The sequence below is a fragment of the Haematobia irritans genome, chromosome 2 (assembly GCF_050003625.1).
Source record: "Haematobia irritans isolate KBUSLIRL chromosome 2, ASM5000362v1, whole genome shotgun sequence".
NCBI classification, from domain to species: domain Eukaryota; kingdom Metazoa; phylum Arthropoda; class Insecta; order Diptera; family Muscidae; genus Haematobia; species Haematobia irritans.
The window spans coordinates 3,522,199-3,548,674 of record NC_134398.1 but is presented as its reverse complement, the minus strand read 5'-3'; the positions used below and the strand labels follow the sequence as shown (position 1 = coordinate 3,548,674).

Below are 26,476 nucleotides of genomic sequence, written 5' to 3'. Positions count from 1 at the left end.
TAGAATTAAATTCAGAGTCGATTTAGCGATGTCCGTCTGTCTGTCTGTCCGTCTGTCATGTAATTTTGTGCACAAAGTACAGCTCGCAATTGAAGTCCGATCGTCCTCAAATTTGGCATAGGGCCGTTTCATGGGACAGAGACAATCGCTATTGGGTTTGGATTTAGATATAGCTGCCATATATATTTATCCCCGATTTGGTCATAGTTAGCGTGTTTATTAACCGATTTTCTTGAAATACCGTACATCCAAATATTTTATGAATCTCGAAAATCTTGCAAAATATCAGCCAAATCGGTTCAAATTTAGATATAGCTCCCATATATATCTCCCGTCCGATTTAGACTCATATGACCACAGAGGCCAAAGTTTACTACCGAACTTCGTGAAATTTTGCACAGAGGGTAGAATTGAAATTCTACCAATGTTTGGTAAATTTGATTGAAATCGGTTCAAATTTAGATATAGCTCCCATATATATCTTTCGTCCGATTTGAACTTATGTGGCCACAAAAGCCAGAGTTTTGCCGTGATTTGCTTCAAATTTTGAACAAGGGGTACGTTTAATAGTATCGTTAAGTGTGTTAAATTTTGTTAAAATCGGTTCAGATTTAGATATAGCTCACATATATATCTTTCGCCCGATTTTGACTTATATGGTCTCAAAAGCCAGAGTTTTGCCCTGACTTACTTCAAATTTTGCACAAGCGGCACTTTTAACGATACTATTGTATGTGCCAAATATGGTCAAAATCGATTCAGATTTAGATATAGCTCCCATATATATCTTTCGTCCGATTTGAACTTATATGGCCTCAAAATCCAGGGTTTTGCCGTGATTTGCTTCAAATATCGCACAAGGAGTACGTTTAGTAGTAGTGGTAATTGTAGGTCCCATATATACGTACCTCAGAGTTGGGGAAATATGGTAGACTGTTACACATTTTAGTCCCATTTTCAATGGAAGTTTCCTCCAATTAACTGGATAGCGTTAGCCGATTTAAATGTTAATTCTAGAGATTTTGTAGAAGTAAAAAAATTGTCTCCTTTATATAGCTTCAAGCAAATGTGAAGTAGTTGAGATGGTAACACAAATTGTGGCTTACATAGGGGTGAAGGGTATAATATAGTCGGCCCGCCCGACTTTATACTTTACTTACTTGTTTTCTATAGAATATTTTGTCAAAATTGTTTTTAATAGAAAATTTTGTCAACATTTTTTTCTATAAAAAATGAAGTACATCTTAGTTAGAGAGGAATAATTTACACAATCTACCAAAACATCAATTATTCTACCAATCTACCAAAAAGTAAAAAAAATCTACCATTTTTGGTAGAATTCTACCAATTTTGGTTAAAAAAAACAACTGCAGAGATGGCTTTGTCAGCCCTTCGAAGGCCATAATTCTTGTCAAAGGTAGCCAATTCGAACAAATCTAAATTGATTCTCAAATTTGATGTTACTTCGGCTTTCTTACTTTTGCTTTTTAAAAATAAAATTAAAGATATAGCGCTCTATTGTGTTGCGAAAACAATTTTCCATTTTCGCCGCGAAAAAAATAACATTTTTAAAAATATTTAAGATGATCAACCTCCGACACTGGGTGTACAGTAGAAATTGCTATCATTCTGGCCACGATTGTAAATCCTACAATTACGTTGTATGAGCAGATTCCTTGTCAACATATTTTCAAAATTCCAAAAAGATAAGATATTAAAAAATTTATATTTAAATATCTTTACGTTTCTATTGCAAACGTAGAGATAACAAAAGCTAAACTAGCCTCTTGATTACAATCAAAATGAAAATCGTGGTAAACAAGTAAACCCATTCTCCCCTCGCGACAAATCTAACCACCACCTGCAATGACCCTGGTCAATATCTTAAGTTTTTTTCTGATTTTTGGTTTATTAGCCTTTCTTCATCACCAATCAGTCTAAATAAAAATACAAATATCACATATCGCCTACATTTTTTCTTTTTGTTTAAAGAACATACTGACCATGACGTCATTAAAGATATGTCGAAATTATATTTTTGACGCCATTTGGATCTTGGCACTCGTATTCAGATAAGACAACCTCTTTTGGGGGACCAATGACATCAGCGCAAAATTCACTGATTACGACATGTGAGGTAAATGCAAATGTTGTTCTTTTCAATTGTCACACAAAGACTCATATAAATGTATGAGTTTAAAATAAAAAAATAAAAAAAACTTAAATAAACAAAACACAAAATCACCCTGCCCAAGGGATTTAAATGGCCCCAATAAAAAACACGAAATTAGAAAATTTTTATTACCTCTAAGCCAACACATCATTATGTTCATCATATGGCACTAGGTCTACTGACTGCACCCCCTTTTTTGGTCACATATCTAATTCACCTGCGGTTGGTAATGAAGAATTTAATGACTGGCATCTTATGTCACCTGCTTTCATTTATTTTTTTTTGTGTGTCTAAGTTAGTGTCCACAGAGCCCGTATTTGCTTAGAAACTAACTAACCAGCAGATTGCTTGTCCAAATCAATTGGAATGATTTAGCTTATGATGAACCAGACTACTAATAAATCATACAAATAATACAGGAAATACTATGACTGTGTCTATTAGTTGTTATTTAAATTTTTAAAAAATATGTTCTCTTTTGTTTTATCTTAAGATTGGCAGGATGTGAGTCGGTAGACTGATTATTCAAATTAAACTGTCTAGCTGAGAAAAACATCGTCAACAATTGTCACTATATTACGGATTGAAGATTTTAATGAGAGTTAGAAAATCTATTTTTGGAATTTTCACAAATTTGTGAAAAATCGGCATGTGTCAGTCCGAGCAGATTTAGGAAAGTCGTGAACCCCATTTTAATCGAGATAGCTTAATAAGAACATCCTCTTTGTTGTGCGAAGATGTAAAATACTTTGCTTAAATTATACTGAATAAGGGGGAGGTAATGGATTGCTCGCAATTATCGCGAGGCGAACTTCCTTGTAGAATGATCAAAAAAATTTATTTCTATATAAAATCTTGTCAAAATGTTATTTCTAGAGAACATTTTTTGTCAAATTTTTATTTCTATAGAAAATTTTGTAAAAAAATTATTTCTGTAGAAAATATTGTCAAAATTTTTTTTCTAGAGAAGATTTTGTCAACATTTCATTTCTATAGAAAATTTTGTCAAAATTTTATTTTCATAGAAAACTTGTGAAGTGCCTCTTAGTTGGAGAGAAATATTTACCAAAACATCAAAAAATCTACAATTTTTGGTAGGTAGGTAGGTAGGTAGGTTATGTGGCAGCCCTATATATCAGGCTCACTTAGACTATTCAGTTCATTGTGATACCACATTGGTGAACTTCACTCTTATCACTGAGTGCTGCCCGATTCCATATTAAGCTCAATGACAAGTGACCTCCTTTTTATAGCCGAGTCCAAACGCTTTGAAACCCTCAGAAATGTCACCAGCATTACTGATGTGGGATAATCCACCGCTGAAAAACTTTTTGGTGTTTGGTCGAAGCAGAAATCGAACCCACAACCTTGTGTATGCAAGGCGGGCATGCTAACCATTGCACCACGGTGGCTCCCATTTTTGGTAGAATTCGACCAACCGTGTTTGCATCACGTCCAAAAATTGGAAGAAAAAAACGCTAACCACAAGAGAAACGATCTGAAAAGGGATGACCAGATGTGATCGATATCCACGTCATAGTGTTCGCGAGCATAATCATACCGATAGGCGAACACTAGTTTACGTGCATTTTTTATGGCTTAAAAAGCCAATGACGGCTTAAAAAAGCCAATGACCACCAAAATCTCCATAACAATTATCAAAGTTTCGATCATCTCAATACGGTAATACATCGGGAATGGGCCAACACAACGCCGAGCTACTTTAGTGCAGCGTGTGATGGCTTCGTTGATATAAAATTTCTGAGAAAATAAATACATTTTTTGCGTTTTGGTTAGTGTTAGTAAAAGTTGGTTTTCGATAAAGGGCGATACGGTCAAAATTTGGTCAATATAAACTTGACGTATTTCTTTCAATTTTGCATTTAAAAAACCTGAACACCCCTCATTTTGAAGGTGTGTGTGTGTAGAATGTTGCTCTTATTTTAATTTTGGAATTCACTCTTCAGTTGTCAAAATGCCGTCCAAGCAAGAAGAGCAGCGTATCAAAATTTTGCTCGCGCATCGCGAAAATCCGAGCTAATCGCACGCAAAGCTGGCAAAATCGCTAAAAGTTGCCAAATCAACCGTTACAAATGTAATTAAAGTGTTTGGGGGACGTTTGTTGACAGCCAGGAAGTCTGGATCGGGGGGAAATCGAAAACCGGAAGCCGCTGAGACGACAAAGAGAGTTGCCGGTAGTTTCAAGCGAAACCCTAACCTCTCTCTCCGAGATGCCGCAAATAAGCTGGGTGTATCGTCTACAACCGTGCATCGAGCCAAAAAACGAGCCGGACTATCGACTTACAAGAAGGTAGTGACTCCAAATCGCAATGATAAACAAAATACGACGGCCAAAGCGCGATCCCGGAGGCTGTACACGACGATGCTGGACGACGAAACCTACGTCAAAGCCGACTGCAAGCAGCTTCCAGGACAGGAGTTTTATACGGCAAAAGGAAGGGGAAAGGTAGCAGATATTTTCAAGCACATAAAACTGTCAAAGTTCGCAAAGAAATATCTGGTTTGGCAAGCCATCTGTACCTGTGGCTTGAAAAGCAGCATTTTCATAGCTTCCGGGACTGTCAACCAAGAAATTTACGTGAAAGAGTGTTTGAATAAACGTCTGCTGCCTTTCCTGAAGAAACACGATTGTTTCGTACTGTTTTGGCCGGATTTGGCATCTTGCCATTACGGTAAAAAGGCCATGGAGTGGTACGCCGCCAACAACGTGCAGGTGGTTCCCAAGGACAAGAACCCTCCCAACACGCCAGAGCTCCGCCCAATTGAGAAATACTGGGCTATTGTCAAGCGGAACCTAAAGAAGATCAAAAAAGCTGCTAAGGACGAGCAGCAGTTCAAGGCAAACTGGCTTTCTGCGGCGAAGAAGGTGGACAAGGTGGCTGTACAAAATCTGATGGCAGGTGTCAAGCGTGAGGCCCGGCAATTCGGATTTGGAAAAGCGAAAGCCTAACCGAATATTTTTCCTGAATTTTATACTAATTGAACTTGTAAAAGAAGTTTAATTTGATTTTTTAAATAAACGATTTCACCGATTTACACGCGTTTTCCCTTGACCAAATTTTGACCGTATCACCCTTTATTTATAATTAAAAAAACCTTCCTTTTGGACCTAGACAATGGTCGATTATTCGTCTTTGATATATCGACTCCTTGGAAAACTTTACGTCCTTTGCATAGATTGAATATGAAGTTTTTCTTCTCTGAAGCATTTAAAAATTTGACCATACTAGAGAGCCTCTTCTCTTCGAAATTTGCAAAAAAATACCACCCTCTAGACCGAAAGAAAATATAATATCCTCCAGAACGAAATTTTATACAACCGAAATTCCCATTTATTTCAAAGAATTTAAGAGCTCTTAAAGAAAATAAATTTGAGTGAAAAGAATACTTTACTTGTCTAAAGCTTCGTTCCTCAGAAAAGAAAACTGTCCTTTTAAAATGTCAAGCACATTGGAGAACTTCATATAATTCTCCACTAAGTCGGGCTAAAGTGGAAACTTGAGGTACCCCATTTTCTCCATTTCTTAAGCCTCTACGTTCCCAGCAAATTTCAAGTAAATCAGTTTATACAAAGAAACAATATTTTCCTCCCGATCTTAGACAAATGAAATTTGCAAACCAATCCGAATTGATGACAAGCGACACTACGACTGTCTCAACTCTTTTTTTATTTGCTTTCAAAGAAATTTTTTTATCTGTTAAAGAATAATTTGCTTGTCTAGACTTTCGTTCCTCAAAAAAGAGTTTTTCTCTTTTTGTCGTTCCTCTTCATATAATTTTCCATTAAGTCGGGCTAAAGTGGAAGCTTGAGGTACCCCATTTTCTCCATTTCTTAAGCCTCTACGTTCCCAGCAAATTTCAAGTAAATCAGTTTATACAAAGAAACAATATTTTCCTCCCGATCTTAGACAAATGAAATTTGCAAACCAATCCGAATTGATGACAAGCGACACTACGACTGTCTCAACTCTTTTTTTATTTGCTTTCAAAGAAATTTTTTTATCTGTTAAAGAATAATTTGCTTGTCTAGACTTTCGTTCCTCAAAAAAGAGTTTTTCTCTTTTTGTCGTTCCTCTTTCAGTGTAGGTCTTTGACATTCAAGGCTTTGATGATTCATGTTAGACTTCCTTGATGCTTAACGGGAACATTTTTGCGTAATTGAAATATGCTTGTTAAACTGTGATAGGAATTCCCTCTGTTTTCAATTAATTGTGTCAAAGAAAATTATATTTTTTAATAAAAAAAAACAGTTCTTCACGGTCAGGGTCATACGTTATCACACGAAAGCCTACAACGACGCCTGCTTCAATGTAAAAAAATCGGCCATAGACGACTTATAAAACAATTTTTTTTACAAAATTTTATGAATATGAAAAATTAATAAAAATATTCTTTTATCTATTTTGTTTTTTCATTAACAACTAGGTTGCAAAATTATGTTCATAAGTAGTTAGTGCTAAGGTCTCACAAAAACTATTTCATTATGTTGAATATCACAATACTGGTGTGAATGTTCTTGGTATAATGGCTTAATAGAAATTCGCTATAATACCCATCTCTATATATTTCTACCAGAAATTCATATAATCACATAAAAGATGTCGAATCCCCACCCTCCCCAAATTACCCCTATTTGCATTCCCTACTTTAGTGTAACAGAACATCAAAATAATCGCGAATATGAATTCACATGATGTAAATCGAAAACAAAATTCATTTTATGGTCTGCAATGTACAAAAACTAAAAACAACTCAAATAAAAACGCCTTTTATGCAAACTAAGATAAAATAAAATAAAAAAAACATCAGAAAGAGGAAATGATTATAAGCGATTACAATAAAACAAATGGACCAAATGGGTAATGGAGACAGTTGTATCAAACAGTCGTTACAAAACTATTCCCTGTATGAATAGCCAAATTATGATGCCACCACCACTATCCAATTTAGCCAAATTCAAAGTATCAAATTGGTCCAGCCACAGAGTCACTCATTTGATAAATGGGCTAATAAATTAGGGAAATATGCTGGAGAAAAGTGACAACAATGGGGCCGGAGAGATGCTAATGAAAGTACTAATAATGGATTCAGCGCGTGCCAATCTTAATAGTTCCAAGTACGTTGTAATCACGATACTATGGTGATGGCTTTGGTACTAAGGAAATTATCATTTAGGTGATGATGCCACCGCTATCACCACCATCACGGTCAACACATTCGATAAATAAGATTTCATAGAGAAGGGAGAACTGGGGGAAAACTATATCCATTTTATGGCTAAACAAATCACAAACATTGCTGTTTTTCTTCTTCGCGAGAATCCCATCATGCGGATGGAAACAATTGAATTCTTAGAGTATGAGTTTATGCACGAATTGCCATGATATTCCAATTTTGTTTACATTTCTTATCAATTTTGTTTACAATACTCCTCTTTTCCACTCTGCCCTACTCTAGTTTTGACCGTCTTTGTCTGGAGTAGAAGAGCAAAATTTAGTCGATTACGTGAAATCAACAGTCGAAGCTGTTGCAGCAGCAACAAATGAGGATTTCTAAAAGGCACACTGGGAAATATTTGACGTTGAATTGTTTTTGAAAAATCCCAATATTAATGTCAGGAAACAAAATTGAATTTCGGCCAGGCTATGATGGGTTAAAATGAAGAACTAGGATGAAAACAGAAGTGGAGTTACAGGACGCAAGGCCCATAGTGTCTACATGTGCTGAATTGGATAAATAGGCCAGGAATATGTAGAAAACGATGTGGATAATTGTACCATTTTCCATAAGGAAATCATTTTGATATCATCAATCATTCTAAACTTGCACAATTATGTCCAAGCCACAGGCGATTTGGAACCACAGTGCAATAATCGGAATGGCGATAAGTACACTAAGAAATGATCTAAATTTGAATGGAGAGTAGGATGACATTTAGAAAGGCCTTAGGTATCATGATCGAAGAATGGAGCTATGGGAAAATCATTGTTGAACAGAGCTCAGGAAAATCGTGCAGGGCGAGTAGGGTCACCGTTATCTAAAGGGGACTACCAATCCCATAGTGAAGTCCTAATTGCCCAGCAAAAAATCTGAAATGTTTGCAAGCACTAGACTAAGGGCGATTGCGTTTGGGAAAAAATATGTTGGCTTGGTGTTGCACCACTTTTTCCTTCATTGCATATTCATCCAAATGATAGTGGCATTTTAAATTTATTGTTAATTCATAATAATTTGAGAGGCCTCTATTCACATGCTAAGATAGTGTCCTTGATATTTTTAAATCAATTTCGAGAGTGTTGCAATTTTTCATCGAATCGAAATCGCCATAAGTAGAAACGATATAAACTAAGCTCTGCTTTATTTTCGGCTTTATATCGGCTATATCATGATACAAAAGTTTTCTGTCTTGACGATATTCTGACTTACTTTTCGCACAAATTCAGCAGTTGGGTAGGTTGGTTACTGTTTTCAGGGTTGAAGTTATATCGTTTCAGTAAGAGATTGTCTATTGCTTTAAACATTTAGAGCAATTTTTTTGTGGGAGGTAAACTTTCCTCCTTTCCTATTGAGAGCTGTCTGCTACCAATTAACCCTCTAATGACCCAATTTTTTGTCAGCTGAATAAATATTCAATGTTAACAACACAACAGCAAAAAAACTAATCAAGAAAAATGTATACGGTAAAGTTCAGAATATGCTGCAAAGGCTCTGGAACAGCTTCAACTAAGTTTTCTTTTTATTTTATTCATTTTTGTTGTCTTAAGGTGTGTTTTACTAAAAGATTCCTTATTTAATGAAGCCCGCCTAAAGGCGGGATTGAGCATTACAGGGTTAAGCTAAAAGATGAGGGACTGCCTTTTTATAGCTGAATACATGGAGAAGCTTTGACTTATTCTAGCAAATTAGAAATGTTAGCAGGATTGCAGAGAGAAGATAGAACAAAACTGCATTATTATGAGTAATAAGCCGAAATCGGGAGAAATACTAGCTCTGCATAACCTTTTGATAATCTGAAACTGAAACTGGGATTGAACCCATCACTTGTTCTATGGAAGATGGGTTTGCCAACTATTGCACTTTTTGGGTAAAGCTATTTCAATTATTTGACGAAAACTTCATGGCATACATTTTTGTCCGTGTAACAGATGTTTTCACAAAATACCAACACACACACAAAACTGCTATCTGGCAAGAGCTCAATGTTTGTTTTGATTTGTCATCAGATTTCTCTTTGTCGTGTTAGCAAATGGTAAGAGAATACATACAAATGACATGGTTGGATACAATGGACCAAAAAATATTAAGAGTATTGCTCTCTGTCTCATATTTCATCTTATTCTGAAACATTCTATGATAGATGAGACTCTTAGAAAAGGATTAATTTAAGAGAGTTATAAGTCTCTTGTAAAGTCAATGATGATAGGGGGCCAAACTAGTTTTGTCTGTAAAAAACAAGATTTTCATATGGCTCAGCTGTTGTTGTATCTGTTCCTCCTGCGTTGATTACTTCTTTTAAGCTATAAATCACGACTTTTGCGGTTTTGCTGTTGTAGTTGTTGTTATTAATGCCGGCTTAAAGTTTTACAAGGCAATATTTTTTTTTATTCGTTAATATACACCCCCTATGTTGGCTGAACTAATTTGTTAATATTTTTTATTTGTTGTTCTTGTTGTTTTTTTTTTAATTTAATTTATTAATGCCAATGAAATAGTCATGTTATAGCTGTAAAACAAAAAGGGCACTGGTATTCGTTCTTCGAATGTAAGGGCTGATGATGTAGGGCTAGACTTGTATCAATGGAAGATTTAAAGTACCTTGTAAAACTGGTATTTATGTCGTTATTCTTTCAAGACATAATTAATGGGAATATTGAGCGTTTTTTGTTTCCTTGTAGTATATATAAATGTGTATCTAAATTGAAAAATATTTCTACTCTAGATAATAGGATGGGAGTATTTTAAATGTGGTATCCATTTCGAGAGAAATACTGCTGCGGATGTCAGCCTTAAAAAGCGAAAGGCGGCATGCAATTGTAATTGTAACTGAATGTTAATTATCTCAAGTGTATCGTAAAAGATGTTCCAACTAAAACTCAGTTCAAATATCCATTTTTATACCCTGCGCCACACTGTGGAACAGGGTATTATAAGTTAGTGCATATGTTTGCGCAACACCCAGAAGGAGACGAGATAGACACATGGTGTCTTTGGCAAAAATGCTCAGGGTGGGCTCTTGAGTCGATATAGCGATGTCCGTCTGTGCGTGAACACATTTTTGTAATCAAAGTCTAGGTCGCAGTTTTAGTCCAATCGACTTCAAATTTGGCACAAGTATGTGTTTTGGCTCAGAATAGATCCCTATTGCTTTTGGAAGAAATCGATTCAGATTTAGATATAGCTCCCATATATATATTTCGCCCGATGTGGACTTATATGGCCCCAGAAGCCAGAGTTTTACCCTAATATGCTTAAAATTTTGCAAAAGAAGAACAATTAGTACTATAGTTAATTGTACAAAATTTTATTGAAATCGGTTCAGATTTAGATATAGCTCCCATATATATCTTTCGCCCGATATGGACTAATACGCTCCCAGAAGCCAGAGTTTTACCCCAATTTGGTTGAAATTTTGCGCTAGGAGTACAATTAGTAGTGTAGTCAAGTGTGCCAAATTTTATTGAAATCGGCTCAGAATTAGATATAGCTCCCATATATAGCTTTCGACGGATTTACACTCATATGACCACAGTGGCCAATCTTTTACTCCGATTTAATTGAAATTTTGTACAGGGAGTAGAATTAGCATTGTAGCTATTCGTGGCAAATTTGGTTGAAATCGGTTCAGATTTAGATATATCTCCCATATATAGCTTTCGCCCGATTTACACTCATATGACCACAGAGCCAATTTTTAACTCCGATTTAGTTGAAATTTTGCACAGGGAGTAGAATTAGCATTGGTGCTATGAGTGCCAAATTTGGTTGAAATCGGTTCAGATTTAGATATAGCTCCCATATATATGTTTTTCTGATTTCCACAAAATTGGTCAAAATACCAATATTTTCCTTGTAAAATCGCCACTGCTTAGTCGAAAAGTTGTAAAAATTACTCTAATTTTCCTAAACTTCTAATACATATATATCGAGCGATAATCATAAATAAACTTTTGCGAAGTTTCCTTAAAATTGATTCAGATTTAAATGTTTCCCATAGGTTTTACTAACATTAGCCGACTTACGTTTTGAGTCTATAGATTTTGTAGAAGTCTATCAAATTCTGTCCAGATCGAGTGATATTTAAATGTATGTATTTGGGACAAACCTTTATATATATCCTCCAACACATTTAACGGATGTGATATAGTATCGAAAATTTAGATCTACAAAGTGGTGCAGGGTATAATATAGTCGGCCCCGCCCGACTTTACACTTTCCTTACTTGTTCTACAGAGCATTTTGCATCAGAGAGAGTTATAATTAAAAAAATCACAATTTTTTAATGAGGACTTTCACTTTCGGAATCGCCTTTCAAACATAATCGTATCAGCAGCTATCATCGAGTGACACATTTTTTTCCTCTTAGTAATAATTGGGACATTTTTGTGTGTGATAAAGCTTCTCTAATTTCTACGCAATTCCCTCTAGAGTCTTGACTTTTGGGTCTATTTAATATAAGAGAGAGAGAGGGTTATGTCCTATTATGAATGCTTTATGTACATTTTTTGACATCCTTTTACATATTCAAGCGGGCAAATGTACCGCCTGAAAGTATGCAAAGAAAATTATATATAGTAAGTAAATTCTAGTTAATCCCTTAATTATAAATTTCGATGATATGGAGATAAAATTATGCTTTCAAAGACCAAAAACCCTTAAGAAAGATTTTTTTCTTTAAGAAAATGTATTCGTTATAACACGATTGCCCCTAATATTTTTTATTTGCTTTTAAAGAAAACATTTTAGCGTCAAATAAAAACTTGGTTTGTCTAAAATTTTCCTCCGAAAAGAAAACTCGTTTTTCAGTGAGTAAATTTAGAAATAATTTGAAGAAAGTGATTTCTCAATTATTTTCAAGAAAAACTTAATTCGTATAATTTTCTTTTATAAAAAATGCGTCACTGTTTTGGTGACGTTTTTGTAAATAAGTGTCCCACATTTTATAGGCAATGAAAATTTTTAATGCAAATCGCAATTTTGTTTTATTTTATTAGAATAATTCTTTTCCAAATGCCTTCCATTGTCTTTATACATAATGCGAGCCTTATGTCAAAAAGGTTATAAAATATTCGACGAATATATATTATTTCCACCACAACATCTATGTTTTCAATGAATACATATTGAAGTCTAAATGAAAGAATCAACTAGTGTAATTCGTCAAATAATTACCTCTAATAGTCCAGCCCTACAAAAACCTATCTGCACGGCTGGCAAATAATAATGCTCCATGGAGATTTATAGAGACCTCTAGAAAATTTAATTTAAAGGAATTAAAGAAAATTACACGGTCTGCTAATATTATCATGGATGTCATATAGCTCATTGGAGGATATATAATCAGATAAAGCCACAAACGAAACTCAGATAATAATTGAATAAAATAGGCATCCTCATTGTCACCATCACGGCATCTTCTTATCTTCCGAGTCTGGTAAATATATGGATAACTGGATAACTCAATCGAACCAAGTCATTGCCGCCATATGTATTAAGGAAATTACGTGCTACTATGGACAATAAATGGATGTACGATGACGATGATGATAAGTTGACTAGTGATTGTGATTGTGATGATGGGACAAATGAGTCAGAGTTCCATTCAAATGGCAGCAATTGCATTGTGAATGCAACTTCATTGCTAATAATGCCCATGCACTTGTGTTTTGGCGACCAATATACAAGAATGCTATTGACCTCTGAACCCAATAAGTGTAGCTGACATCACTCTTCATATATAATTGAATGGAGAGAAAAAATGTTACAATATTGATGGGATGATATTCCAAAAGATATAAACATAGAATTACTACTTAGGAAGTTTTATGCAACTTAAATAATTTTCAGGAGCAAATAAATCCTTAACCTATAAGTTAAGTTAAGTTAGGTTAGATTAGGTGGCAGCCCGATGTATCACGCTTACTTAGACTATTCAGTCCATTGTGATAATGTTGTGAAAGTTAAGTTAAATAAAAAATCTCTAATTTTGACTAAACGCAAATTACATGCAAATTTTATTAATTTTTTTCAACAACTAATTTCTTGAAATAGAGACCTATCGCTACCAAACTATAAACCAATCTTCCCTTCTCATGTCATTTTGCCTTAATTTCAATTATACTAACTGATGCAGGCCGCTACTAAGAATTTGATCCGCTTTAGATGCATTCTAATTTATTTCGAAACTTGAGTACTAATTGAAATTTCCAAACGAATGGCAAACCAAAAAACCACAAATTGTGCTGCATGAAAATAAATACCTATTTAGATATACAACAACGATTATTACTTAATAAAAATAATTATTGTAGCTACTATCAATTGCGGTTCCGTTTGTTTTATTTCAATATTCCCTCAATATTTTTAGCGTTGATCTTGTGAGAAATACATTTTCAGAAATTGAATTGAATTTTATAATAATATATCTCAGAAATTTTATTGGAGGCTGATTGATTGACCTCCCAAAGCAAGTAATTACACTCAAAGAAAAACAAAACTTTTGAAGAACGTGTCCCAAGGCATTTTTCTTTTGTTAGAGTTTTTTGAATTTCTTCGAAAATTTCAAACTTTTATCACAACAAAAAATTGTTACAAAATTTTTATTTCTGCAATAAAAAAAATACTTTGTGGTTCAAAAATACAGTCAATTTCGTTTAATCGACGTTAATCTGACTTTAAGTCTTTAATAAGAATTATTTTTAAGATTCATATTAAAAATTTAATACGGTAGTATGTAATGTCGAATGTAATCTTTTCGGAATCTTCCAAACAGTTTTTGGAATATATGTGAAAAAGACATTGTGGTGTTCGGTCCAAGCAGGGTTTGAACCCACCAACCTTTGTATGCAAGGAGCACATGCTAACCATTGTTCCACGGTGGACAACTATATTTATGTTTCTCTCAAACAATGTTTCTTTACATCAGCTCGTGGGCGCCGAAAACTATGCTCTATAAATATAACTGCTTGACTGTTTGCGTTGCTGGTACGTTGATGGCTAGAGCGATAATTGTTAATGTTAATGACAATAACAGCTACGTAGCCCAGTGAATAGTGTGTTGGCTTACAAACTGTATGGCCCGCGGTTCGATTCTCCGTCCAGGCGAAAGTTAAACTTTAAACAAATTTATAAAATCGAATAATTTCTTCTACATTGTCTGTATTACAGAAAAAGATGCTAAGAACTAAAAACCGTCATGGAAGTGGGAGAGATTTGAGAAAAGATCAAATTAGCCAGAAAAGAATTTTTGTAAAAGAGTCAACGTTTATCACAAAAAGTATATACTTTTCTTCCAAACAAACTTCCTTAAAAAAAGCAAATGGGAAACGATCTTCATTTGGGAGGATATAATTATTTTTTTGCGTGTAGTTTGAATCATGGAAAAGAAATTTAGCTCGTAGATAGATTTGCGGCAATCTGTGGCCCTTTTCTATTTGAGGAACACACGATTTGAATATCTCTGTCTGAGTTCATATTATTAACCCTCTAATGCCCCAATTTTTTTGCCAGCTGATTAAATTTTCAATGTTAACGACACAAAAGCAAGAGAACTAAGCAAGAAAAATGTATACGGTAAAATTCAGCATATGCTGCAAAGCCTCTTGAATAGTTTCAAATAAGTTTTCTTTATATGTTGCCCTTTTTTGTTGTCTTAAGGTGTGTTTTACTAAAAGCATTCTTATTGGGCATTAGAGGGTTAACAACATGTCATTTTGCAATTTCTATAATTTTTAATCCAGAAAAAATATTTGCGCACACATTTCGAACAATCAGTTGAAACTGGCTAGTCAGCTAGTAGTTGAATTGATAATTTTTTTAGTTATTTCTACAAAACTATGAAATAAAAACTAATAAAAAATCTTGTGCTCACTAAATTTAAATTTTTATTTGTGTACCATTTAATTATTCCAAACAATTTACACTAGACCCTCGTATAACCCCAGTCAATATTTTAAGTTTGCTATACAGCCTGAGGACGAACAAAAGTATGGATTTGCCACGTGTAATTATTTGCGAGCTCTCAGAGGTTACGAGTACACACGGTTCTATAGCCAAGAACCTGTTTTCTCACGTCTGCTTGAAATCAATCTTTTGTGATTTTGTTTAAAACTCAAGTTTATTAATTCATTTACACATGGCTTGAGATCAACAACGCAAAATTATTTCGAAAATATTTCGTTTGCTTATTTGGAGTGTGCATTGACTTTCAGATCACGAAATTCATAGAAGCTATGTGTATTTTGGGGATTTTGTTTTTTAACTGGAGTTATTGTGGACTCTTTGTTATATGACATTGAAGAAAAGAGAGTATTGGTCTCCCCCGCCGCAATATAGAAATTGAATTGAGAAAACAAAACAAACAATCCCCTTGTAAAGGTAGGATTGCCATGTTGTGCACCGGTAGAAAAATAAGAAAATTACCGTTAATTTATTTTCATGAGTTTACGTTGAAATAACAAAACATTTCATATCATTAGCGACAATTTTCACTATGCAAATGAGAATAACTCGTGAAAAAATTCTTATCGTTAAACAAGGAAATTAAGTTACACACAAAAAAAAGTAAGTAAGTTTTATGGGGAAAAACACAACTCGAACTAAATTGTACTCTATTTTTTGACATAGCCACAATGCATTGTTAAAAAAAAATTAAAATGTATAGATCTGTTATACTTTTTAACCAAGATCTACGAAATTACTCCTTAAGAAGAGTATTAAGTTCGAGTTTAGCCGCTAAGATCATCATTTTCTCACTAATTGGAAAACTAAATCAGTAAAAAAAAACCATAAAATTATACATATTTGTTGCAGATTTCATTATAACCTGATGGGGAATATCCCAAATCAAATTTTCACAAAGTTTGTATTCCTTAAAATGGATTATTAAAGAAAAGTAATCGTGAAAAAGGACGATTTTAGCGGCTAAACTCGAACTCAATACCCACCTTTAGATAAAAGAAAAATCTACTAAAAGTAAATAAAAACTCATTGGCGTCAAATGATGACCATACCATGCAGTACCCAGCAAAAAAAAATTGGAAGTTGTTCCACAAACATTTCTTTTAAAGCCCATCCCAGAATCCCCCATCGAGATTTTTTAACTTCCGATGCAGTCTTTTTGGACAAGTCCACAATCATTTCTTCTAAAGCGCATCATGGGATCCCCCAATAATTTTTTTCCACTTCTGATGCAGTCCTTTTGGACAAGTGGACAAACATTTCTTCTAAAGCGCATCTTGGATCCCCCAATGATTTTTTTCTACTTCCAATGCAGTCCTTGTGGACAAGTGTTAGAAAAAACGCAATCAGGCTTTTTTAAGTGCAAATTTTGGACAATTAAAGCTTACAAAAAAATAGAAAACTAATAAAAAAATAGAAAATTTATAAAAAAGTAAAAAAATAATAATAAAAAAATAAATTTCATCCCCGCTGGGATTTGAACATGTGCCGTTTGACTTTTTCGCTTCCATGGAAGTTCTTTTGAGAAGGTTTTGCAAATGACGAGAATTTTTAATTTTTTTTGTTGATTTTTAATGGAAGAAATATATTTATACGAAAATATATGCCGAAAATAAAAAATAACAAGTATATACGGCCCCCACCATGGATTGCGTAGAAACTTCTACGAAAGATGGACTTTTTGCACGATACGTAGAGAGCCAGAATTGAAATATGGAGGTCGCTTTGTGGGGGCTATATACAATTATGAACTTGATATGGACCAATTTTTGTGTGATTGGGGATCGATTGAGGGCTATATATAACTATAGACCGATATGGACCTAGTTAGGCATGGTTGTTAACGGCCATATACTAGCGCAATGTACCAAATTTCAACTGACTCGGATGAAATTTTCTCCTCCAAGAGGCTCTAAAACCAAATCTCGGGATCGCTTTATATGGGGGCTATATATGATTATGGACTGATATCGGTCACTTTTGGCATGGTTGTTAAATATACTACCACCACGTACCAAATTTCAACCAGATCGGATGGATTTTGCTTCTCCATAAGGCACCGGAGGTCAAATCTGGGGATCGGTTTATATGGGAGCTATATATAATTATGGACCGATTTCAACAAATTTTTGCATGGGTGTTTGAGACCATATATTAACACCACGTACCAAATTTGAACTGAATCAGATGAATTTTGGTCTTCCAAGAGGCTCCGGAGGTCGAATCTGGTGATCGGTTTATATGGCGGCTGTATATAATTATGGACCGATGTTGACCAATTTTTGCATGGTCATTAGAGACCATATACTAAAACCATGTACCAAATTTCAGCCGGATCGGATGATTTCAACAGACGGACGGACATGCTCAGATCGACTCAAAATTTCACCACGACCCAGAATATATATACTTTATGGGGTCTTAGAGCAATATTTCGATGTGTTACAAACGGAATGACAAAGTTAATATACCCCCTATCCTATGGTGGAGGGTATAAAATCGATGCATAACATAGAAAAATATTTTTTTAGAAAAATATTTGATAAAAAATTGCCGCTAGTGAGATTTGAACCTGCGTTTTTCAACCCCTGCTCGGAGCGAAAGAGTTTTTCAAATTGTAAAACATAGATAATAGTTAAATTAATAAAACATATGGATGAAAAAAAAAAGTAAAATTGGTTGAAAACAATTTTTTTTCGCTTTTTAAATTTCTTCACTCAAATTAACTTCTAGGGCACAACTTCTAAAGCAATGCAAAGGATCCAAAAAGGGAGTACTTCCATCCTATGACAAGCCCATGTAAAATTCATTGGAGACGATCCAAGTTTGCACTACTTCCGGATCACAGATTGGGAATCCAAACTACTTTTTTTGAAGGTCTTTTTTTGCTGGGTAGTTCATTCTTAAATTTTTTTTGTAATCATACGAAATTTTTCTTGTGCTTTAGTTAACATTGAACTGTTTTGACCGTACAAATAAGTTCAATGCACAAACAAATTTTAGTACGATTACAAAAATTGTAAGAATTAACTACTGTCACTGTTGCCACCTTTGGTAAAATTCTATGAAAAATTGTAGTTTTTTTATTATTTGGTAGATTGGTAGAATTCATTATGTTTTGGTAGATTTTCTAAATTATTTCTCGAACTAAGAAGTAGTTCATAAATTTTCTATAGAAATAAAAATTTTACAAAATATTTATAGAAATAAAGACACAATGGTTTTAAAGCTGAGATCTAAACAACAAATATGATTACAGTACAAATCAACAATAAAAAACAAAACACGAAAGAAGTAAGAGGAAGCACGTCCAAAATAAACCCAGCCAACTGCATACAAATCGATGATTTGGTGGTGGCAACGGAAAAGAGAGATGTTTATATGAATTTAATTCGGCATAAGCCGGCTATCATAAACCTTTTTTCGGAAGGTTCAAGTGTGGTTCACTTTGGGTTTAGCGAGCTGCCTGAATTTATTCTGATAATTGGTTGCTAGTTTTGCTGCACGTATATGATGCTGATGAGGAATGTGGTAATTCCGAAACGTGCGTCCATCCAACCATCTTGCAGTCTATAGGGCTTTGCCAAAATAAATTTGACAAACATTCTTTTGCTCTGTTGGTTAAGCTACTCTTGTAGTTTAGTCAACACAATGGTTTTAAGGCTGAGATGCTGCGTGAGAAGGCTGTTATGATGGCAAATGTTCGATGGGAGAATTGCAAGGGTTGTAACGACACCAAGCAAATATGGCCCCATTTAAACTTAAATCGCACACTAGATATGCTAATGTTCTCGAGACGTCAGATATCACTCCTGATATCTGCTACAACGGGTCGCTGCATGATAGGCGATTTTGCAAAAACTATTGGCGCGAAGTATAATGACTATTGTATGATCTGTCATGATGCGGAGGAAAAAGAATCAATTAAACACCTCTTGTGTGAGTGTCCTGCATTTTGTGTAAAGCGCAAGCAACTTTTAGGAGCATATAGCTTCAGATTACTGGCGGATCTGGAAAACGTTACCTTAAGCAGTCTGCTAATGTTTTTGGAACAATCTGCTTGGTTCAACAAAGAAAAATAATCAAGAAGGTTCAGCGGTTAAAACTAGAAGTGCACATATGTAATAGGTACTTTTAGTTAATGTGGTATCACAATGGACTGAATAGTCTAAGTGAGCCTGAATCTTAATCGGGCTGCCACTTTAACCTAACCTAACCTAACCTAAGGCTGAGATCAAAACAACAAATATGAAATAAAATTTTGACAAAATTTTCTATAGAAATTCAATTTTGCAAAATTTTCTATAAAAATAAAATTTTGACAAAATTTTCTACGGAAATAAAATTTTGGCAAAATTTTCTACAAAAATAAAATGTTATTGTTGTTAAAACCATGCATTGAATAAACTACAAGTGTAGCTTAACAAACAGAGGAAAGGTATGCTTGTCAAATTTATTTGGGCAAAACCCTATAGACTGCAAGACGATGTTGATGGACAGCTGTTTCGGAATTACCACATTCCTCATCAGCATCCTCTACTTGCAGCAAAACCATCAACCAATTATCATAATAAATGCAAGTAATTCACTAAACCCAAAGTGAACTACACTTGAACCTCCCGATAAAAGGGAGGTTCATCTTCTATAGAAATAAAATGTTGACAAATACAATACAATAAAATTTTGACAACATTTTATATAGAAATACAACATTGCAAAAATTTCTATAAAAACAAAATGTTGGCAAAAATTTCCATAGAAATAAATGTTGGCAAAATTTTCCATAGAAATAAATTTTGGCAAAATTTTCTATAGAAATAATATTTTGACAAAATCTTCTATAGAAAGAGATGAGATCTGAACTGCATTATAAAAACTAAGTCCCTTACGATTGAGCTTAGCATAGCATTGTTAGCACTCGGGAACACTCACATTCCATATTGCAGGAAAATTGTGAACCGCAAGTCAAACGACGTGACAATTTCATCGTACCCCCTCAGAAGAAAGTCAACGAAAATTTCTATAGCTGATTTAACTTTATTTTAATTCATGAAGCCTAGTTGATTTTATTTAAATTTTGGAAAAAAAATAAAAAATTTTTAATTTACTTTAATGACATACAATTTAACTAAATTCCAAATTCGCACAAATTAGTTATTTTTCTAAAATTAGTTTTTTTTTAATTTAGAATTTTATTTAAATTGTCTTCATGATTTTCTAAAATGAGTAAATTTTGCTTAAACTACTTGAACTGCCAAACTCACTACTACTTGAACTACCTAACTCACTACAAGACATTTTAACAATTTTTTCTTCAAAATATGAAATTTTCTTAAACAACAGAAAAACAATTATTATTTTCAATAAATTTTCTTCAAGTTGATAAAAAATTAATAACTTATTTGGATGGAGTTGCAATTATCAAAATATTTTACTTAAAATTTTCTAAAATAAATCAACACTTTCTTTCATAATGCGTTCACCATAGTGCATCTCTTACCACAAACGAATTGAAAACCTTGGCAACCCTGCGCACAATTTGCGTGAAGCGTAGAGCAACGAAACATATTCCACATTATTTGAATAATATTTTAGCACACAACAAAAACAGATCCCAGAACAGAAATAGCCAAAACCTCCAAAATGAAGAACAAATATTGGAGACTAAGGCACATTCTACACTCCCCCACAAACCAACAGACAGCTCCACAAACCCAAATAAAACAAACACATCTACACACGCACATGCTTCATACCACAATCTACTGTTGCTGTGTGGGGAGCAACAGTTTACTGGAGTTTTGTTCATATGAAATGGTTTGCAAAGAGAACACAAAACAAGCTAGCCATAAACAAGAGAGTTTGGAAAGCACGCATAAACCCCATATACAGAAGCACTTCCATATTTTTCGATTTAGGAGATAAGCAAAATAAAATTTCGAATATTATCATAATAACATAAAAACCGAATTAACACTTTTCTATTACACTACATATGCAATTAAACATATATCAAAGTACAGAACATTGACAAACTTACCTAAATATTTTGTACATATATTTTTTCACTTCTAACGATATTTGAAACCAAAAATTATTTAAAAAAAAAAACAAAAACACACGACACCTTAGAATTTGCAAGTGAACTGTTTGCAGCATCTCGCTGGTCTTACAACAAAGTCCCTGTATGCTGTGATTTTTCCGCCTCTTCATGAGGAACAAATATTGCACTACAAAACCACATTTTAAGAGCTTTGTGATACTTTACTTCCTCTCTTTGTTACTAAGAGAATAACACCGCAACATAATATGTATGTTGCTGTCGCTTCGAATCGCTCGGTAAGAATATAATAAACAAGCAGTAGCTGTTGTTGTTCTCTCACAGGGGCGGCAAATCCAAGGCCTTGTAAAAGTAAATATTTAGATTTAACAAGTAAGGAAAGTCTAAGGTCGGGCTGGCCGACTATATTATACCCTGCACCACTTTGTAGATCTAAATTGTCGAAACCATATCATATGATATAAAGGTTTGTCCCAAATACATACATTTAAATATCATTCGATCTGGACAGAATTTGATAGACTTCTACAAAATCTATAGACTCAAAATTTAAGTCGGCTAATGCACTAGGGTGGAATACAATGATAGTAAAAAAATATGGGAAACATTTAAATCTGAAGCAATTTTAAGGAAACTACACAAAAGTTTAATTACGATTTATCGCTCGATATATATGTATTAGAAGTTTAGGAAAATTAGAGTAATTTTTACAACTTTTCGACTAAGCAGTGGCGACTTTACAAGGAAAATGTTGGTATTTTGACCATTTTTGTCGAAATCAGAAAAACATATACATGGGAGCTATATCTATATCTGAACCGATTTCAACCAAATTTGGCATGCATAGCTATAATGCTAATTCTACTCCCTGTGCAAAATTTCATCTAAATCGGAGTTAAAAATTGGCCTCTGTGGTCATATGAGTGTAAATCGGGCAAAAGCTATATATGGGAGCTATATCTAAATCTGAACCGATTTCAACCAAATTTGGCACGCATAGCTACAATGCTAATTCTACTCCCTGTGCAAAATTTCAACTAAATCGGAGTTAAAAATTGGCCTCTGTGGTCATATGAGTGTAAATCGGGCGAAAGCTATATATGGGAGCTGTATCTAAATCTGAACCGATTTCAAGAAAATTTGGCACACTTGACTACACTACTAGTTGTACTCCTAGCGCAAAATTTCAACCAAATTGGGGTAAAACTCTGGCTTCTGGGACCGTATTAGTCCATATCGGGCGAAAGATATATATATGGAGCTATATCTAAATCTGAACCGATTTCAATAAAATTTGGCACACTTGACAATTAGTACTAATTGTTCTTCTTGACTCAGGAGCCCACCCTGAGCATTTTTGCCAACGACACCATGTGTCTACCTCGTCTCCTTCTGTGTGTTGCAAACATATGCACTAACTTATAATACCCTGTTCCACAGTGTGGCGCAGGGTATAAAAATCAGGAACGGCGTGCTCATTTCAAAACGATCCGTTCACGAAAGTGAATCAACGCACATGTGGTGTTAAGCGAAGAAAAGACAGTGTCAATCTGACAACGATAAAATGACACCATGCGTTGTCAAAACAACCAACGTTCATAATCTGAAAACGTAATGGTTACGAATTAAAAAAAAAATAAAAATTCGCTGGAAATTTACTCGAACCCAGATTGCCTGCGCCATACGTTAAGATTGCCTACGCCATACGCTTTAACGCATTGCACCATCGACAGAGTTGCCATAAGAACGTCTAACGAATATTTTAAGACTTTTCATGGTCAAAGAAAAATGAAAGCCGTTCATGAAATCGTCAACGCACGTGGACAAAACTGTGAACATTCCGCTTTGATTTTCCGGGCACTTTTCGTTTCATTTTGTTATCGTCCGTTCACGATTTTGGAACGTAATTTTTTCTATTAGTGTAATCTTTTAAAATCCAGTACTATATATTCTAAGGGGTTTCACAAATGTTTTATAGTCCCGGGGATCATGATATATTTTTTTTATATCTAGAGTTCTTGGACTTTCACAATAGAGTGATACGAATAATCAATTTCGATTTTTAATCAAATAGTCGAAAAGACTACATTGGATTAAGAGGGAATATGATTCAAATATTTCCATGGTAACTCTGGCAATCGATTTTTATCAAAAAATAGTTTAAATGTAGACCACATCGACCTTTTGATTGTGATTCCCTATTGCAGCATTTTGTTTTATTAGTGATTTTAATACCTTTTGTGATTGAAAGAAACTGTCACACGCATACATAATTAATTTTGCATTTAAGATAACCAATGACATTAAATTAGGTGATAAAAATTGGAGGTCCCAGGCCGTACTTAGTTTAGGTTAGGTTAGACGTAGTGTTGGTCAATAATTTTAAGTACACATAGACTCTTCATTCCAGTGTGATACCACAAGTGGCGAACTTCTCTCTTATCAATGAGTGCTACCCGTTTCTATGTTTAGCTCAATGACAAGGGAACTCTTTTTTATAGCCGAGTCAGTATGGTGTTTCATTTTGCAGTGAGGACTTTAAACACTCTGAAATGTCACCAGCATTACTTTTTGGTGGTGTATGGTCGAGAGTGGGAGTGAACTCATGACTCTGTGTACACTATTTTCTTAGTGTAAAATTTTCTGCCAGACAGCATAAACCTTTTCTTACCGTATTGGAAGTTTCACAATAATAAACCCTTTTTCCAGCTTGGAGTTGGAGCCGATAGCTTGGAGTTTATGATACATCATACATACCATAGCTATTCATCACAAAGCAAAACTTGCCGGAGCATTACAAAATATTTCCAAAAGGCCTTCAGAATTCCAAAATCCATCCCTGTATAGTTCTTATCACCACCACTGCCACAATACGACACAGCAGTCAACACATGTGTTTGATTGTTTGTAATCGTATCGTATTTTGTGTTGGGTGTGTGGTGGGAGGGTAGGGGATAGATTATCGAAAGAGCATTACTTAACACCGAACACTAAAAGACACTCACACACACACAGACAAACACCTACTTACGCAGGCAGAATATTGGGGATAAGAGACTAACTGACGCGAGCCCGCTTCTACAAGAGTTCAGTCAGTCAGTGATCTTTAGCCGTGGACGTAACAACGCGTATTGGGTCTAGCGGAAGTCAATCGTCAGCCAGTCAGTCAGTTAATTTCCTTTTGTAAAAATCCCTCTTTATTTCTATTTCTTGTGAAACAAAAATAATTTAAAGTATAAAATACAAAAAAAAAAGTAAATAAAACTAAACATTTTCTAGGGGCAAAACAAAAGGTCCCTCTATAGTTTTTTTTGTTCGCTCTCACATCGCCTTACACCTCATATACATTGAATTTAAAAAAAAAATCTTAAAAGAAAATTAAGAAACTATATTTGAAATTTTTTGATATTTACTGGTGGCTGTCTAGTCGTTGTTCTGCTCTTATAAAATAAAGTAAATAACCTCAAATATAGAATAAAGAAACAACAACAAGGAGAAAAACAAAACAAATAGCAATTAAAAAAATACATACATATATGAAAACAAACATAGAGAATAATTTATTGGAACATGACTAGAGAAAAACCCTTGTCCCGAAAATTAACAAAGACCATTATAATTTACAAGTGCTTAGTGAATTTCCATAAAACAAAAAAAAAAAACTTTATAACAGCCTTATGACAAAAAAAAAGTGTTAAACTATATGCATTAAAAAAAGTCTCAAGGCTAAAACCAGAAAACCAGAACAAATGGGCGAATGACCGACCTAACACCAACCAAGCAGATAACAAAACAAACAGTTCACTTTGATTGATTTACTTCAATGATTTCTTTTATTTCGGCTTTAGCTTTTTTTTTTTTTTTTTGAAATTTTCATTCAACAAAGAGACCCCAAGTTTATTATTTTAGTTTTGCTTTAAATTAATTACCAACAAGAAAAATTCACACAACAAAGAACTGAAAACGAGAGTTGGTATTTTAAATAAACAATACGTTACGCTTTGCCATACATAAATTACATAAAAGTTTTCGGAACACTATGAAAATATAACAAAAATCGCCTTTTAATTATTCGGCCACCCACCCATTTACCTCTCTCTCACACTCTCTCCATCTCCTAGAAACAAGTGAATTTTAGCAGCATCATTTGGAAACAATAATGATGCTGATGATATTCATGTTAACCCTGTATTGTTGTTGTTAGCCACTTCTCCTTTCATTATTTCTTAAGACTCACTCTCCTCTCTTACTCTTTTTCGATATTCTATTTTTATAGGATTGTGGTTTTCTCCTTTTTAGTTTCCTCTAATCTAGACCATTGCTATGATTTAAAAAGAGAACAACTACAAAAACTGAGAAAAATACGCACAAAACCTTACGCACTACTCCACCATCTCTTCTTGTGTCTTCCCTTAGCACTCCCACTATATAAAGAAATTGACGCATAAACATATAGACCCCCCAAAAAGAAGATCTCTTTAAGACGGTGACAAAATCAAACAAAAAGCAGATTTTCTAAAAATCGCAAAACAAAACATCAACACAGCCCGCCAAATTCTTAGCACCCGCAAACGCACATAAAACGAACAAAAAACAAAAATGTCCAAAACCAACGGTGGTAATACAAAAGTCACAGAATTCCAATTCTATGCCCCCAAAGAGAAACAATCATTTGGTGAATTCTTCTATAACAGCAAGGATGGCACCTATTTGGGTCGCACACCAAAAAGTTGGGGTAAGTATTCATTTTTTTTTTTATCTATAGAAAGAAAAGTATCGCTAAGGTGTACCAAAATGTACACATTAGTACCTTTTATAAATATAAAGAATAGTATACATTGCTGGAAAGGTGTTATATCAATATGGTATCACCTTAAAAATTCTTCCCGAAAATATTAAACAAGTCACACCTGGAATTTGGTTGTTTATATGAAGCTATATCGGATTATGCGTCAAAAAAAAACCAATTTACTTAAAATATCTAAATTGTAAATTGTCGGAAAAGAACCATAAAATTTCAACGAATTTCAAGTGAAACGCATGAA

General features: G+C 34.2%; 1 protein-coding gene and 1 long non-coding RNA gene across 8 annotated transcripts in view; one reads left to right on the top strand and one right to left on the bottom strand.

Moving 5' to 3' along the window:
• The window catches only part of LOC142223276 (uncharacterized), a 59,531-nt gene extending 37,966 nt beyond the window's left edge, over positions 1-21,565 (bottom strand). Inside the window, exon 1 of the long non-coding RNA XR_012718653.1 lies at positions 21,411-21,565. This is a non-coding gene — a long non-coding RNA (uncharacterized LOC142223276). The remainder of the gene's footprint in view (positions 1-21,410) is intronic.
• A 2,896-nt stretch (positions 21,566-24,461) lies between these two features.
• nrv1 (nervana 1) overlaps positions 24,462-26,476 on the top strand; it is a 47,523-nt gene continuing 45,508 nt past the window's right edge. Inside the window, exons 1-2 of one of the 7 annotated variants that reach the window (XM_075293148.1) lie at positions 24,462-24,596; positions 25,848-26,166. In XM_075293148.1, the coding sequence (XP_075149263.1) occupies positions 26,031-26,166 (136 nt within the window). In that variant the 5' untranslated portion in view covers positions 24,462-24,596; positions 25,848-26,030. Of the gene's footprint in view, positions 24,615-24,666; positions 24,686-24,764; positions 24,885-25,707; positions 26,167-26,476 lie in introns of those variants that run through there. The other 6 variants (XM_075293151.1, XM_075293149.1, XM_075293150.1 and 3 more) reach the window with 6 other exon arrangements.